This window comes from Parasteatoda tepidariorum, chromosome 7, assembly GCF_982258835.1.
Source record: "Parasteatoda tepidariorum strain Cologne lab strain chromosome 7, Ptep-v5.0, whole genome shotgun sequence".
Lineage (NCBI taxonomy): Eukaryota > Metazoa > Arthropoda > Arachnida > Araneae > Theridiidae > Parasteatoda > Parasteatoda tepidariorum.
The window spans coordinates 94,003,092-94,018,892 of NC_141761.1; the positions used below are offsets into that span (position 1 = coordinate 94,003,092).

The 15,801-nt window shown below is 28.9% G+C and overlaps 1 protein-coding gene across 3 annotated transcripts in view; it reads left to right on the plus strand.

Annotated features, from left to right (window-relative positions):
- Positions 1-15,801, plus strand: part of LOC107439363 (uncharacterized) — a 603,558-nt gene that overhangs the window by 410,689 nt on the left and 177,068 nt on the right. Inside the window, exon 1 of one of the 3 annotated variants that reach the window (XM_087168290.1) lies at positions 13,759-13,892. The exons of the other annotated variants lie outside the window; for them this stretch is intronic. Within the exon in view, the coding sequence (XP_087024416.1) occupies positions 13,822-13,892 (71 nt within the window). The 5' untranslated portion in view covers positions 13,759-13,821. Of the gene's footprint in view, positions 1-13,758; positions 13,893-15,801 lie in introns of those variants that run through there. 3 annotated transcript variants of the gene reach the window in all.

Consider the following 15,801-nt stretch of genomic DNA (forward strand, 5'->3'; position numbering starts at 1 on the left):
TTTAGATATTAAAGATTATATTTTTTTAAATACTTTTGAAAAATTATTTTTAATATTTTTCTTCTGTTGTCATTATTTTTTATTATTTTCCATATTTTCTCAATATTTTAGCCTATTTTATGAGTTCTATATGCTTGCAGCTTATGCGCAGTTAATAAAACTTATTAATTTTCTTCTCGTCTTTCTCTTTGTTTTTATTGTGCTTTATATATATATATATATATATATATATATATATATATATATATATATATATATATATATATATATATATATATATATATATATATATATATATATATATATATATATATATATATATATATATATATATATATATATATATATATATACAGTCAAACCACGCTATAGTGAACTCCCGGATATAGTGAACGAAATGTTAGGTCCCGTGCCTTGCTATACACGTATAATGTTATTTTTTGTGGATATAGTGAACCAAAAAAGTGAGGAAGTTGGATATAATGAACTTTTTTCTGTCTTCAACTGATTTTTTTCTTCATTTTTTTTGTAATAATTTTGAAATTTTTACTTTAAAATAAATACATATACCGATTTTTAAAACCATCTATAGAGGGGAATTTAGCAATAAACTTCTTTTATCTCACTTTCCCATCCCTAAACAAACCAAGCAGATATTTCCAACCCTGGCAGATAGTGCACCTGTAAGGTGTCAGTGGAATCAATATCAATTTTCTGTCAGGATTGCTCATCAGCTAAAGATTACTAAATTTTTTTTTTTTTGTAAGCAAGACGAAGAGTAATAAAAAATAACACATTTTTCTCTACTAAATACTTTCAGTCATTTACTTAAATAATGTGTAATAAAAGGGAGGAGTTTGGGAACCATTAGTTAAATTGCCTGCGGAATGGATATAGTGAACTCCCAGTTATAGTGAACCAAAATTTCGGTCCCGTGAAGGTTGACTGTAGCGGGGTTTGACTGCATATATATATATATATATATATATATATATATATATATATATATATATATATATATATAGAAAGAGAGAGGCTGAAAATAGCATTTAATTAAACGATATATTTCCTGATGTTAAACATTTTTATTTTAATTTTTATAAATGTTTAAAGTTAAGATTTAACATGACATAACTGTAATAAAGTGGTGAATATGTAAGCCTACGAATTACTTAGAAACAGTGGTGGATAAAAATCTAATAAATTGAATTCATTAAACAATGAATCACAATTAATAAACTACCACTCGAAAATATTTATTCGCTGACCGGAGCAAGTTGGCATCTCTGTATATATCTTAATAATACGACTCCTTTTTGTATTGCATACAAACAATTTATTATAGTGTATTTACAACGCTGGCTATCATTCAAAAAGTTAAATCAACTATTGTATTAAAGTTTTAAAATGTGTACACTGTATTGTCTTTAGACATAAATTAGTATTTAATCATTTTCGACACAATCCTGAAATAATAATTTAAATGCTACAAAATAAATTCTTACTTTATTTAATAATGGAATGTATAAGACGATTTGCAACTCTTGAATAAATAGAATGAAATTCGTCGATAAAGAACTAAACAAATATTCTCGATCAAAAAGAGCGTATGTATATTTATCTTAGCATTAACTATTTATTATGTCTGGCATTTCTAGCACATAGTTTTATTTCAAATATCTCTTTAAGTGAATAATGTAACATATTTAAAAATAAACTTACTGTATTTAGATTCTACGTACTTGTTTGCTTACGCTATGTTTTCTCATAGTTGTGCAATAAATAATTGAAGATCAAGAAGGACGGACGGTTTATATCAATTTTTCACAAAAATGGCGATTTGATCGCCATCTGTTGCATTTTGAAGGTTAATAAGTTTCAATAAGGTTCAAAAATCGGTTTTCCCTGAGAGTTATTACACAGTGGAGATAGGCCATTTAGTGAAAATATCCTTCTTTTCCGAGACTAAAAGAGTTTTTTTTCCTTCTAAACAGCTTTTATAGACAAAAACCGCTCTCCCCTCTAGTTCTTAATTTTTTTTCTAATTATATTTTTTTACTTTTGAAGAACTGAAATAACTTTTTAAATGTCACCGTAACGAAAGCTGTGATTTCAGGCAAAACAAATTAGCCGGGTCTGTTGAGTTTTCTTTGATGCACAAATTAAAATAATTTTTTTTTTAAATGTTGAGAATGACATGGACTTACTCGCTCTTGTAATTAACCATAGTTAGGAAATTATAACTCTTAAGCAAAGTTTTGGTGCACTCAATCTTGAAATAGAATTCTAGAGTGTGAGAAAAAAAAATTTGTTATGAATTTATAAAAATAAAAAAAACTTGAAAATAAGGATATAACCGGTTGATTTTGTTTTTGATTTAATATTAAATTTAAAATCGTAAGACAAATTACTAACTATCAATTTTTAAGAACGAAACCAAAAACATAATTATCTTGAAATCCTAAAATTTAAATACTAAAATTCTGTTTTCAACACCCTCAGTATATGGGATGTACCATAATGATTATCCTGAATATACGTTTCAAGAAACCTTTCTAAGAGCGTTAACTTTAAAGAAATATACAAATAAGGGGGGCAAATTGCTATTTCAAAGAACGAAAAACAAAAATAGTGATGTTGGCAGGTACTGAAAATTTCAAAACCGGTTTGAATGCTAAAGGAAACAAAAAGAAGTTGAAAGACAATTATTTGCATTCGATCATTTAACAATCAAGTAGGTTTCGATGATTTTCCTCTTACTTTCATCCTCATCCATAGAGATTCGTTGAAATTGTAATAACGTTATTGCTTCTTATTTGTTCAAAAATTGGTAATAGTTTACAATCGGGGCCCCTCTCAGTATTGACGATTTGCAAATAAACGTAAATAAACCAAGAGCCAATCACGTAAAGGTAAACAAAAGTTGCAGTATTCCGAAGATGACTTCATTAAAAACAAAAACAGCTCAGTATATCATGGTAAAACCAGAAATGAGATTTCAGCAAAACTGAACGACAATTATTGCCAAAACAGGGGACCCCCGATTCTACATTAGTGCCTAAAAATTAATTTGCAGTCCTTTATGAGCGTACTTTTTTGGGTAGATTTTGAACAAGGTTTCTAAAATTACATGTTAAGGGCGTTGATTACAGAATACCTTGTTCAATTGACGTATTAATTCATATTTGAAAACAATCGAGTTTTGGTAATAGTATAACTATTTGGTGCTTACTTTTGTATAACTTTAGCTTCCTTTCGAATAACAATGAAGAAACAAGTTAAACAAGAAGTTTATTATCTCGCATGGTCAGAATCACAATCAGACTTGAATGATAAACACAAAAGAAGCGTCAGTGGAAATGAAGAAAAGAGAAAAATGAATGCCTGTTCCAGATGTCCTTTCTCAAGAAGATGTCTTTTCAACCATTAGAAATCATAACAGTTAGAAAAGGAAGGATCTCTACTATTTCTCATTTTGTAAAAAGGATGATCAAAATTAATGGAGAAAAGCATCATTAATTTCGAAAAGTTTTCTTTGTTCTTTTCCATCGAATAATGAAAAAGAATCCAGAATGCAGAGACATAACTCAGAAATAATTAATTTTTTCGTGAAGGACTGTGTGGGATATGGATTTACATTTTTCAATTTTTATCATAATTGTAATTGTTCATCTCTCGAAGTATGTTTCTCATCAAATTTATGTTTTATTTGAAGACCTCGAGTTTTAATAAAAATGTAAGGGGTATCGAGTTGTTTGAAGATGATTAAAACTAAATCAGGATCTGAGAATTTCTTAACATTTAATTTTGTCTGTCGAATGGTTAACCTAAATTACAATATATAATCATACTTTGGAACCCAAATTGTAATATTATCATAGTTTAGAATCCATATTATTATATAATCTTAGTTTGGAGCCCAAATTAAAATTACTTAATAACTCATTAATTATTAATAATAGTTAATGTAATTAATATTGTTAATTAATAATAGTTAACGAGTTGTTAATTTTAATCTGGGCCCAAACTATTATGTAACAATTCGGATTCCAAAAGCTAATTATAATAACTAAATATAAAACTGATCCTAATAAATATTAATGATAATTAATCCATGATAATTTATTCATAATTTGAAACCTGAATCATAAAATAATTATAATTTGGTACCAAAATTAACAATATAATCATAGTTTGGAACCCGAATTATAATATAATCAATGTTTGATACAAAAACTGTGATATAATAATAGTTTGGGGCACAAATTATGGTATTCATAGATTATAATATATTCATCGCTATAGTTAAGATGACTTCCGCATTGTTGTTGTTGTAGTTCATTTTACGTCGCACTAGAGCTGCACAATGGGCTATTGGCGACGGTCTGGGAAACATCTCTGAGGATGATCCGAAGACATGCCATCACAATTTTGATCCTCTGCAGAGGGGATGACACCCCCTGCTTCGGTAGCCCGAGGACCCGCACGCGAAGTCGAGCACTTTACGGTAGAACAGATTAACGAGGACCAATATCGAACACCCTCGGTCCCTACGCAAACTGTTCCAAGTAGTTACCCACCCGCACACTGACCGCAGCCATTGATGCTTGACTTCGGTGATCTGCCGGGAACCGTGACTTTACAATCAGTCCACTCCTGGACGACTTGCACATTAATGTGAGCGAAATACTGTCGCAGATACCACAAAGGTCTTTGTACCAGAAGGTATTTACAACCGAATTTAAACTGCAGATCCAAGTCGGGTTTATATTCCAATGATCAATTCCAAAGACCATTTTCCATTTTGAGCGCAACAAGTATGACAAAGAAACTTCATCAAGCATTGGGACCAACTGCCCTTCGAAAGAACTAATAATTGACATTAACCCACGTTTGAATAACGTCGAGAGAAAAACCATGGTATGCTCTCAGAGTAATCCCGGTGACAAAGCACTTCGACCCACCCAGATCATCTTATGTCAGTTGACTATACTGTCGGTCTAAAAAAAAAAATAGAGTATCTCCAAAAATACCAGTTTTGAGATAATGCACAAAATTGGATCAAGGTCGATGCCCCCTGAAACTATTTGTAGGTTCTTGAATTAACTTTGTTACAGTACCGCATAATAAGTATTAGGAATCAAATAAAGAGAAATCAAAATATCGGATGCACTGCCTTCTTGCTCACGATCGCAGTATAATTGGGAAAAACATCAACTTGATTTGATAATCAGATCACGGGCATAATCGAATGCTACGTGCAAATAGCAAGTAAAATAAATAAAAGGTTTTTACAAGTGAACACGTACTTTTCATATGTAACTGTGAAATCTGAGGAATAAAAATATTTTTGCTTGAAGGATGTATTGCCAGTATCAGATACAATGTGATGATATATATTTAGAATTTAATAATAGTAGACAGATTAAATCAGTTATAAAATTGGGAAAATGCCTCGTGCGTATACAAAATTACCGGTTCTACTATCTGATCTCTTTTCAGGCATAAATTCATTAGACGGGTATTCACACCACACGCAGATCATTAAAGAGAAATTGTAAACGTTAAGCTCGATACCATCGTCGACACGAGCTCGAGCTTAGTCTTCTTGCTCATAATTAAGTTTCCATTTGCATTCTTACTACTTTAAATCTAAAAAATACACAAAATGTCCTTGATTTAAAGTTTTTAGACTTGAGAACACTCGGTCGTTAAAAACAAGCCCGAATTATCTCTTATAATAATAATAATAAACGTTCTAAGCTACATGTGATAAAATTTAAGAATTGTAATAAGATAACTATTTATTTTTGATTTACAGATGTAAAAGAATCCAATGAAATAAAACATATCCTTTTTCTATAATTCAAATATTCTAAAAATTGCTACATTTTGCCTGTTGGGTTGCATATTCACTTGTCTAACATGCCAAATACCGTTGTATTAAAAAAAGCAACGCCATCTTTCCAAGCATTCCAGTCCCAAATGTAAATAGAGCCCTTCTGATTTAAGTTGTCATCCAATATTGCAAATGGAATCTCTCTCGCCGTCCAACTTGTAACCACATGAATAAACAAAATGTATCCGGAGAAGAAAAAAATTGCAACAGAGAGCTGTAACTTTCTCCAGTAAGAAATACCTCGAGAGACAAAATTGCTGTCGTGGACTAGATACTTTACAAAAGTGCTCCTGGCAACAGTGTTTTCTAACCTGATCGTTTGCAGGAGAGAAAAAAACGAAAATTTTATAAGAGAAATAGTGCTACAAAAAGATAGTAACTTCGAAAAATATTGAGTAATATATTTGGGGTTCAAGTTCTCGAAATCTCATCTACTGTTAACTTGAAATCTGTATTTTCCTGGTATCCCAAAGTAATTCAAACCGAGTAAATTTTAAATTAAATCTTCTTTTCTAGTTTAAAAAAGTTCTAACTTTTAATAGCACCAAATAATATTGATACAAAAAAGGGGATTTAAAAGACTAGTTCTTTTAAAACTGAAACAAATAATTTTATTTGCAGTTCCTAAAGTATTAAGGATTAGTGCGTGAATATTTTATTAACAAAGTAAATTTATTTTGTATCTGTTGTGGATATTGCATATTTTCAACTTTTTAATTTATGATAATGAATCGGCCTTCCCAATATTCTACTTAATGTTTTGCGTAAGTTTAAATGGTAGAGTAAGTTTAGTTACTGTTAGTTTAAGAAGTAGAGTTAGTGAAATGTCAGGGTACGATTCTCACATGTTTATATAGCATCTATTATAAAAATTGAAGTTTGTTGAATATTACTTTAATTTTACGTCAGCATTTATTTTTTTTAAAAAATAAATATCTATAAGATGCTGTCTAAGGAGTAATAGTAGCGCTTTTAATTTAACTAAATAGCTGAGAGTTCGATATCGTATCCAATCAAAACTTTTCGTGTTTAAACAAACATTGCAAGGTAAGTGGCTTACTAAAAATTATTTTCTGATTTTTTTTAAACAAATAACAAATTCCATTTGTGTATGCAAAATGAACTTAGTTATTTTCTTAGTCCTTAAAAAATTTTATATTATTAAAAGTTAGGTATGTTTCATCATAACTAAGATAATTTTAATTCTATTGTATGAAATATATCAATTATACATTAAAAATAAACATTATTCTACATTAAAAAAATAAATAATTAAATTTTTGAAGTAAGAAACATTTATTTATTGGATATATAAAAAATCAAATTATTAGAATAAAAAGCATTGTAATTAATTTTAAACAAGTCATTTGATGCTGGTTCGATGAGTGAGAGAGTACAATCAAATATTAATACTGATTCTAAACTAACGTAAAAGCTTTAGTATATATTTTGAGTGATTGAGGATATAGAGAGAGTCAAATTTACTTAACAAGACATCGTAATTTAACGCTAAATGATGCAAACTAATTCCGCGAAATTATTAGCTTCATGCTTACACAGCCTTACATTAACGTTAACAAACTCAAACATTCTACGTTTGTAACATTCATTGAACTTAAGTTTACGGAAACTAAATGACGAAAAATAAACGTATTTAAAATATTTAAAATGTACATTAATAATGGAAAAGAAATAAGGTAATGTTTGATTTTTATTCATTAGTTCGATTCAGCTTGATTTTTATTTCCTTAATTCTAATCATTGTATTTCATAATCTCAACTTGGTGATAATATGAGGTATATTTAAACATGAAAAAAATTAATAGAATCTGACCAACAGTTCTAAAAATTGAGTCAACGATCCCTAAAATAAAGGGTTTGAATCTTCACTATATCTGATAGAATAGTATTCATATTTCTTGACAGATGGAATATTGAAGGGAAGAGTTCTCCCCAATTAATAATTAAAAAATAAATTGGAGGAATATTTCGAGAAAATAATCACTTGAATTGAGATTAAACTAAAGTTAAAATGGAACCAGCAGCGAAATCGGATTTACTGCACCAAACCTAAACTATAGATAAAAACTCGGATATAAAATAAGTCTGACAAAAAAAAAAATTAAATCAGAGCAGCACTGAACCTTTATATATAAAAAAAATCTAAAAGACTTAACTTTAACTAAAACCAAAATTGTAACACCACGTTTAGTCATGAGATTCTATTTTTGAAATCAAACAAATATTAGCCATTATCTTGTAAACAAATATTGTGCTCTTGCCTGCTTCGTTCTCCAGATTTTTCTCCTCTATTCCTGCACCAAGCTTACTTACCAACACTATTTGTTTTTCTCATCATAAATGTTTGCTAATAAGAAAGTATTTCAATATTTTTTTTTGTTCAAGTCTGGGGCATAGATGCATCTACCTGAATTAGATTCTAACATTGCATATTACTTACTTTTCTTTTATGAACTAATATTTCAGCAAAATAATGCTTCAGATTAAAGCAAAAATCAACGTAAATAAAGCACAAATGAAAATACATAAATTGACATACTGTAGTTTTAGTTCTATTAAAAAGAACACTCCTCAGTGCCTAAATGTCAAATGAAGGTAGAGGATGACACCCAAAATGTTTATGTTTGTTTAAGTTTGGAAGTCATATATTTTGATAAATTCTAATAGTTCTATTAATGACTTTTCGGATATTTTTCCAATATTTGGAGGTTTATTTTAATTTAATCTGTTGGCCCCTGAGGTTCCTAAGTACCTCCACACTTGTTCCCCATCTTTCCATTGTTATTTCATTGTTGAAACTTCTCTTTCTTCATTTGACGTTCTTGTTATAAGACTGAAACTATAGTATGTCAATTTATGTATTTTCATTTGTATTTTATTCACATTGTTTTTTCTTTAGACTACATAGCAAATTTTTACCCTTTCCTTTGATAAATGCTTCATATTATTATTTTAAATTCATATTCTACGCTTAAATTTATTAATTATCGTATTCTAAAATAAAAATCTATATTTGTTTTCAATGTGTTTCAAATTTTAATTTTCTTCTACAAATCTGACGATGCACGTAGCTATTTGAAATGCCCAAACAGATTTCCAATGAAGTAAACTTCAATTTTTATCATAAATCTTGTTTTGTGTGTCATTTTACGTTTCAATCAGTCTGTTTATTTTTACATTTCTTTCGAAGACTTTCTTGCAATAAATTTAATCGTAAATTTTTTATTTCATCAAATACAATCTAGTTCAGCCCCATTGAATAACAAAGAACGGATTCAGAATAAACGATGAAGAACCATGGAAAAAGTTTAAATACCTTTTTTAAGGAAAAGGGCATAATATAATAAAAATGGGTTTTTAGAAAAACTCATATCATCTTTTTTCCTTGAAACGAGACACCTTTTTTTTCCCAACCTTAACTTTCTAGTATAAGTTCTGATTTATGGATGATGTGATAGAGTGTTATGTCATCGGTTCTAAAAGTAGCGCATATATGAGGATAAAAGCCAAATAAATGACTTTCCGAAGGCGCCATGCTTCCCGACACCTCCCATTTGAAATGTGAAAAATCATCTCGCCAAAGTTCTGCCAAACAATTTTAAAATGGAAAGTGACAAATATATATTTGACTAAGTTCGAAAATTATACCTACAAAAAAATACGTTTTGGCTTCTAAATATTTGTGTTTTACGTGATGGCCTCTAATAAATACAATTCTCATCCACATTATTCTTATAGAACGGCAACAGTAGCCATTTTTATTTTGAAACTATTTGCACTTACTGTTGCCAGATACAACTTTACAAAAGTCGTGTCATAATACTGAAGTACCATCTATGAACGAGAAACTACATATGTAATTAATGTACAGATATGTCACTTCTCTTGCCTTTCCTCTGGCAACCTATCAATGATAAATAAGTTACAGATGCCATCAATAGTAATACGTTTCGATTGATATAGGAATACGAATCGTCCAATCGGAATAGTGCAAACGGTAATTGATTAAATGACAGTGGAACACTGATCTAGTTCAACCTTTGACTTGGATATCCAAGGATTCAAGGATTAAAACTATATTTATGTTTGAAATGTTGCATCCATGTGTTCAAGCTACATATTGGTAATGGTAACGGTTGGTAATGGTAACGGTTGGTAATGTAAAAGAGTTGAAGAGTTGACACTCTATAATTTAGAGCCCAGATCACATTTTTGTTTACTTCTGTTTGTTTCCTTTTTATTTTCCTTTAAATCTATTCTAAAATTCTATTGTAAACCGATGAAAGAAAATTTTTTATTAATAATTTATCGGAACTATATCACTATAAGATTCCATATTTATTCTTCTATTAGTTTAAACGGATTAATGGCGCATTTCAAAGATATAAATATGCATTATATTCAACATGGAAAGAAATTGAGTTCTTAGTTAAAATATTTACATTTTATAGAATACAATGTTTCATGGTTAATTTTACTTTGTTTACATTGAACACGTTTGTAACTGTTATTAATCCTATCATAATTTAGTTTGAAGTTTTCTGTGTATTAATAACAGCAAAGCGGCGATTTCTATACTTTAGTACCAGCTTCGAACAAAAAATGCAAGTTAACTATGCTCTTTTTTTTTCGTGCATCTTCTTGCTTTTGCATAAACTACATATTTACGTTAAAAATCCTAAAGTTTTTTCTTTTTAAAAAAAAAGAAACAGAAATAAAATGATAACAGAGGAACATTAGAATTAAAAGGTTTATCCCAAAAAATACGTGATCGTTTTCCACCATTTAAAAAAAAAATTCTAAATGGAAAACAAAATAACTATTAGAGTTTTTACCAGTTTTCTATCTAGTTATAGAGGCTATCGTTGAAGCACCCTAATTGGATTATACTAACATTATATATTTTTGGCTGAATTGTTTTCGAATGTTATTTTGAAATTTTATTTAATCAAGATTTTAGCTATTGTTTCTGAAAGAAGGCGTGGCAACTTTTGTTACCAGTATAGTTGGAAATATAAATCTATTATATATATTTAAACATTTTGTTATTGTGTAAAGTCTTTTTAATACTGTTGGAATTGCGTTTGGTTTATTAAAAGCAACAGACGGTAACTTGTAAGTAAAAAAAATGTTTATTTTAAATTATATTATGTTCTTCAATCTTTTGGTAACAAAGAGTTTTTAAGAATAAATTTTTCCCGTAAGAGTAGTAATTTTAGAATTGGATTTTCAATATTATTTTCAGCTTTTTACTTGGAATTTCTTTACTTAAATTTAATGTTTTCTAACCTTTAAATTGTACTTTAAATTTATAAACAGTTAATATTGAAATATTAGTTTCATTTCTATTGATTCAATTCTTTAAATATTCACTTATAGAAGCACATATTCAACCAATAAATTCTAAAATGTTCTAAACATAAAGTGAAAAAAAAATCCCCATCAATTTTAGAATAAAGTTTGCACAACACATGGTTCAAAAATATATATTTACTTATGTTCAAAATACTGAAACAAATTTTAAAAATTATTCAACGTCAAATTTCTTTCTAAAAATCATTTATTTAAATCCAAAGTAAGATACCTATTTATAATTATTATTTTAAGTTTCATTTAAAACCAACACACCAAGCGTAAACTATTTGATAACTAAATCACACGACTTAGACAAACAATGCCACACTAATTAACAATTAAAATGTCTGAAATGAATTCACCAAGCTTGAAATGAATTGCAATTAGAGTTGAAATTTCTATAATAACTTAACGCCCTCACTGCCAAGAATAGAGTCTAAATTTTTAAAAAAGCAATTCATTTTGTACAGCAAAAACACTTTGTGAAATCAAAGTTGATATGGTTTAGAAATAACACGACTTAATTTGACATTTACCTTTAGTACACGTGAAGTGAGTTATTTATTTCATGCACTTTCGGCACCTTTAAATCTACGCTTTATAAATTAAAACTCAAATTTTGTGCATATTTGAGTAATGACGCTATTCTTGCCGAGGTATGACACTTTAACTTTTTCGTTACGAGCTCCGTATTTAGCCGCCATCTGCGCGATGCCATGTGTGTACGATTATCGTATTTAGCGGGCACATACGCTATGCCTTGTGTGTACGAACATCGTATTTAGCCTGTATCTACGCGTTCCCAGCAGATCACCAAAATCAAGCATCACTTGCTGCGGTCAGTGTGCGGGTGGGTGACCACTTGGATCAGTTTGCGTAGGGACCGAGGGTAGCTGCCATCTGCGCGATGCCATGTGTGTACGATTATCGTATTTAGCCGGCACACACGCTATGCCTTGTGTAAGCGAACATCGTATTTAGCCGGCACACACACGATGTCCTGTGTGTACGAGCACCGTTCTTAGGCGTACACACAAGGCAGAAGTTTGCCTGCCTTCTTTTAAAATTTATCATATTGAATTAAAGTACTAAGAATTTTCTGAATTTTCTTAAATTGCAATTTTATCTATAACGCTTGCACAATGTAATGTTACACTTAAATAAGAAAATCCAAGCATCAGCTTACCGGCATGCAATGTGCAAGGTTCGAGGCGTGGTGCACCGTTCAGTGGAGAAGCCTGCCGTAACGAAAGGGTTATGTAACTCAAAAAAAATAATAATAATAATAATTGAGGTACTTTTATTTAACGTTTCTTGTTTGTTAAGCAATCAACGCTAGCAACAACTTTTAAAATTGTAAATAATTTTAAAGATCTTGCACCTTTAAAGCTTGATATGTTACTTTTTTTCTCGTCTATAGTTTCTCAGTTTCGCTAACTAGTGTTAATTTTTATAAAATGTGTAAAAAGTTTTTGAAAATAGTTTTAAACTATTTTGTTCAACGTATATTTGTGTGTGAAAGTTAAATTTGTTTTGCAAACACGTACATTTGTGTGTTATTATTCGTTTCTTTTAATTATTAAATTAAAGTTATTTAAATCTGTGAAATAACATTGTCAAATGATATTGTTTTAACATAGGGTACGAAAGCCATTCTGGGAATCGAAACCGATAATTTTGAACGAGTAAATATATATATATTCTTCCCCATAAATATTTGGAATTTTCAATATTTTGTCTTTTTTTGCACTCTAAGCTTGATAGGCTTAACTCTTGACGCGTCCAATACCATATAAATTTTTTTGTCAGTTTTTTTATAGTACTAGTTTAAACAATAATATAAAAGTTTTTCAAATATTTTTTTAATTGATTTAAAATTTCATTTAATATATATATATATATATTTAGGTTTTAAGAAAATCTGATTTTTTTAAATGAAAATTTGGAACATGTTTTAATATTTGACTTCATATTGAAAAATTAATGATTTTGTCGTTTAGAATCAAAGTTGACTCGTCGTAACAGTTTATTTTAAGTAAATGTCATGATTACTGCTTTAAAATGAAAATTATTAATAATAAAAAGCATGCGAGTCAGGTATTTTTTATTATATTTACTATAAATAAAAAATAAAATTTCGTTAAGAGGATAATTATTGAGTTACTTTTTAACACAAAAAGGAATCAACGAAAAATTTTATACCATAAAAGCAAAAACATACAGAGATTGCATAATGCAAATAATATTCATCGTAAGTTAGCTACTAATACGCCAAAAAAATGAAGAAAAAGAATACTATAACAAAACACCCAATCAAGTCGAGACAAACGATTCCAATAATATCACAAAAAATGACTCCCGAGGCCATACATATAGAAAGCGAAGGGACACACTATTTGTCAACAAACATAAGGTTTAGTGCTTCTAATCGGTATCATCTGTTGTTTCAGCGTGATAACAATACTGTAACATTTATGTATAGATGTACTTCATCTTACGTATTGTGAACATCGCCAACACACACTTAGCGTTTATTTTGGCGGGAAATGAATCGAGAAAGATTTACAGCCATACAAACGTCTGCCAAGATTAGTCGGGGTATTTACTTGAATTTATGGTATGCCAAAGGTTTTTTTTTTTTTTTTTGTTGGTAAATCTCTAAAGGTTACTTTTATGACATGTATTTATGCTGCTGTTTGGAATTATTTTGTATTTTAAAGTATTGGTTGATTATTAAAGTAAGGTTATATTTATTGAATGTTCACAATTTGCAAATAGCTTGATCATTTTTGAGCCGAATTTGAATTATTTTTACGTAGAGCGAAATGCAATGCCTTTGAAATAAGATATGAAGTAAAGTATAAAGGTGTCTTAAATATAATTTTTTTTTCTCTCCGGTTTAGAATAAAACATTTCGAGTGTGTGAATTTAATTTTTTTAGCTACTTTTAAAAACCGTATTTATGAAATAAGGGGATTTAATAAATTAGAAACCGAGATTTTATGTTGAAATAAGTAAGAAAATATGCAGTAAATTTAACATAAGCGTAATTTTTAAACAATATAGGTAATCTAAGAGTAATACAATGCAGGTGTAATTTTTAGACAATATAGTTGACTCTAGTTTTTGTGTTTTAAAAAAATCTACATTCAATCTTATTTGAAACAATTTTTATGTCGGAAATCAGTGGAAGTTGGATCATGTATTAGTTTCGCAGCCTTCGGGCTAACCGTAAGAGGTTTACTGGTTCTTCTCATAATGCTAACTCGGAGACAATAACATAGAAGTAGTTTTACGAAGATAGGTTTTGTTCTCAATTTTTCAACTGAAATCTCCCTTGTCTTTTGAGTTAGATTCAAATATATGAGGACGAATGCTTACTTTTTTAAATCCCTTGTTTCAATAGACCTGCAGCGAGGGGGATGAAAAAATATTAATAATAAACACTTCATTAAAATATTATTTTGGTTGTACAATATATTTAAATTCAAAATTCGCACTCATTCCATATGTTACATCGAATTTGTCACTGTGTTCCTTGCTTATAATTTTAACTTCAATATTTTAAGATAATATGAAGAAAAAAAATTTCTAAGTTTTCTTTTGCAAACTTAAACATTACTCAAAATATACTCCTTTTAAACTTTTGCCCATGTTTATTTAATGAAACTGTTTATTTAATACATTGTGTTGCATTGCCTTATTGGAATATGTCTTAATAAGATTTTTTTTTCCTTTTTCAGGTGAGTAATCAAAATTTTATGTAAGAATCTTATGTTGGGTATGTAAATTACATCATTTCTATTATAATTTAACCATAACTAATTTAATCTTGAAAACTTACGAAGATTTAAATTATTTCCAGTTGAATAATTTGAAATGTATATTTAAAATGCGTCAATGCATTGTAAGTATTGAAGCCAAAAGATTATTTACATTCTTAATATATCAATTATCTTTAAATTTGAGACTGACTTAACATTGTTTAAAAAAATTCAGTTTGCGCATATAGATTCAATATTAAAGAAAACTTCTTGTCTAGACAAAAGATAGTCTTGTTTTCTCCAAATAGGAATTTCGTAAGGATTAAGTCTTTGCATTTCTCAGAAATTATACGATTACTTTTAAAATATTTAGATCTTTCTGAATATTTACTGTTTGGAATGAAAAATTAGGTATGTCGAAATTGTATTCACTTCAAATATACGTTTTCTGAATGTCGTTTCACTCGCATTAAATTTTAAATGTTGGCCAAAACATTGATTTTAATTTTCAATGTATTTTTCTGTCACCTGAGAAATTTGATTATAATGTCAAGAAAGAGGTAAAGATTTCTTGGAAATAATTGTTTTTAAATCAATTTTAAAGGTTGTTTCTCCTTATGTTAAAATATACAGAAACTCTGTTTTAAATATTTTTTTTTTCTCTCTCTCACTCACTCTCTATGCTTTAACTTTTAAATACTCTAAAACCTGTCCTGATTTGTCCCTATTCTCAAACTTTTTTTTAAGCAAACGATATTTCAA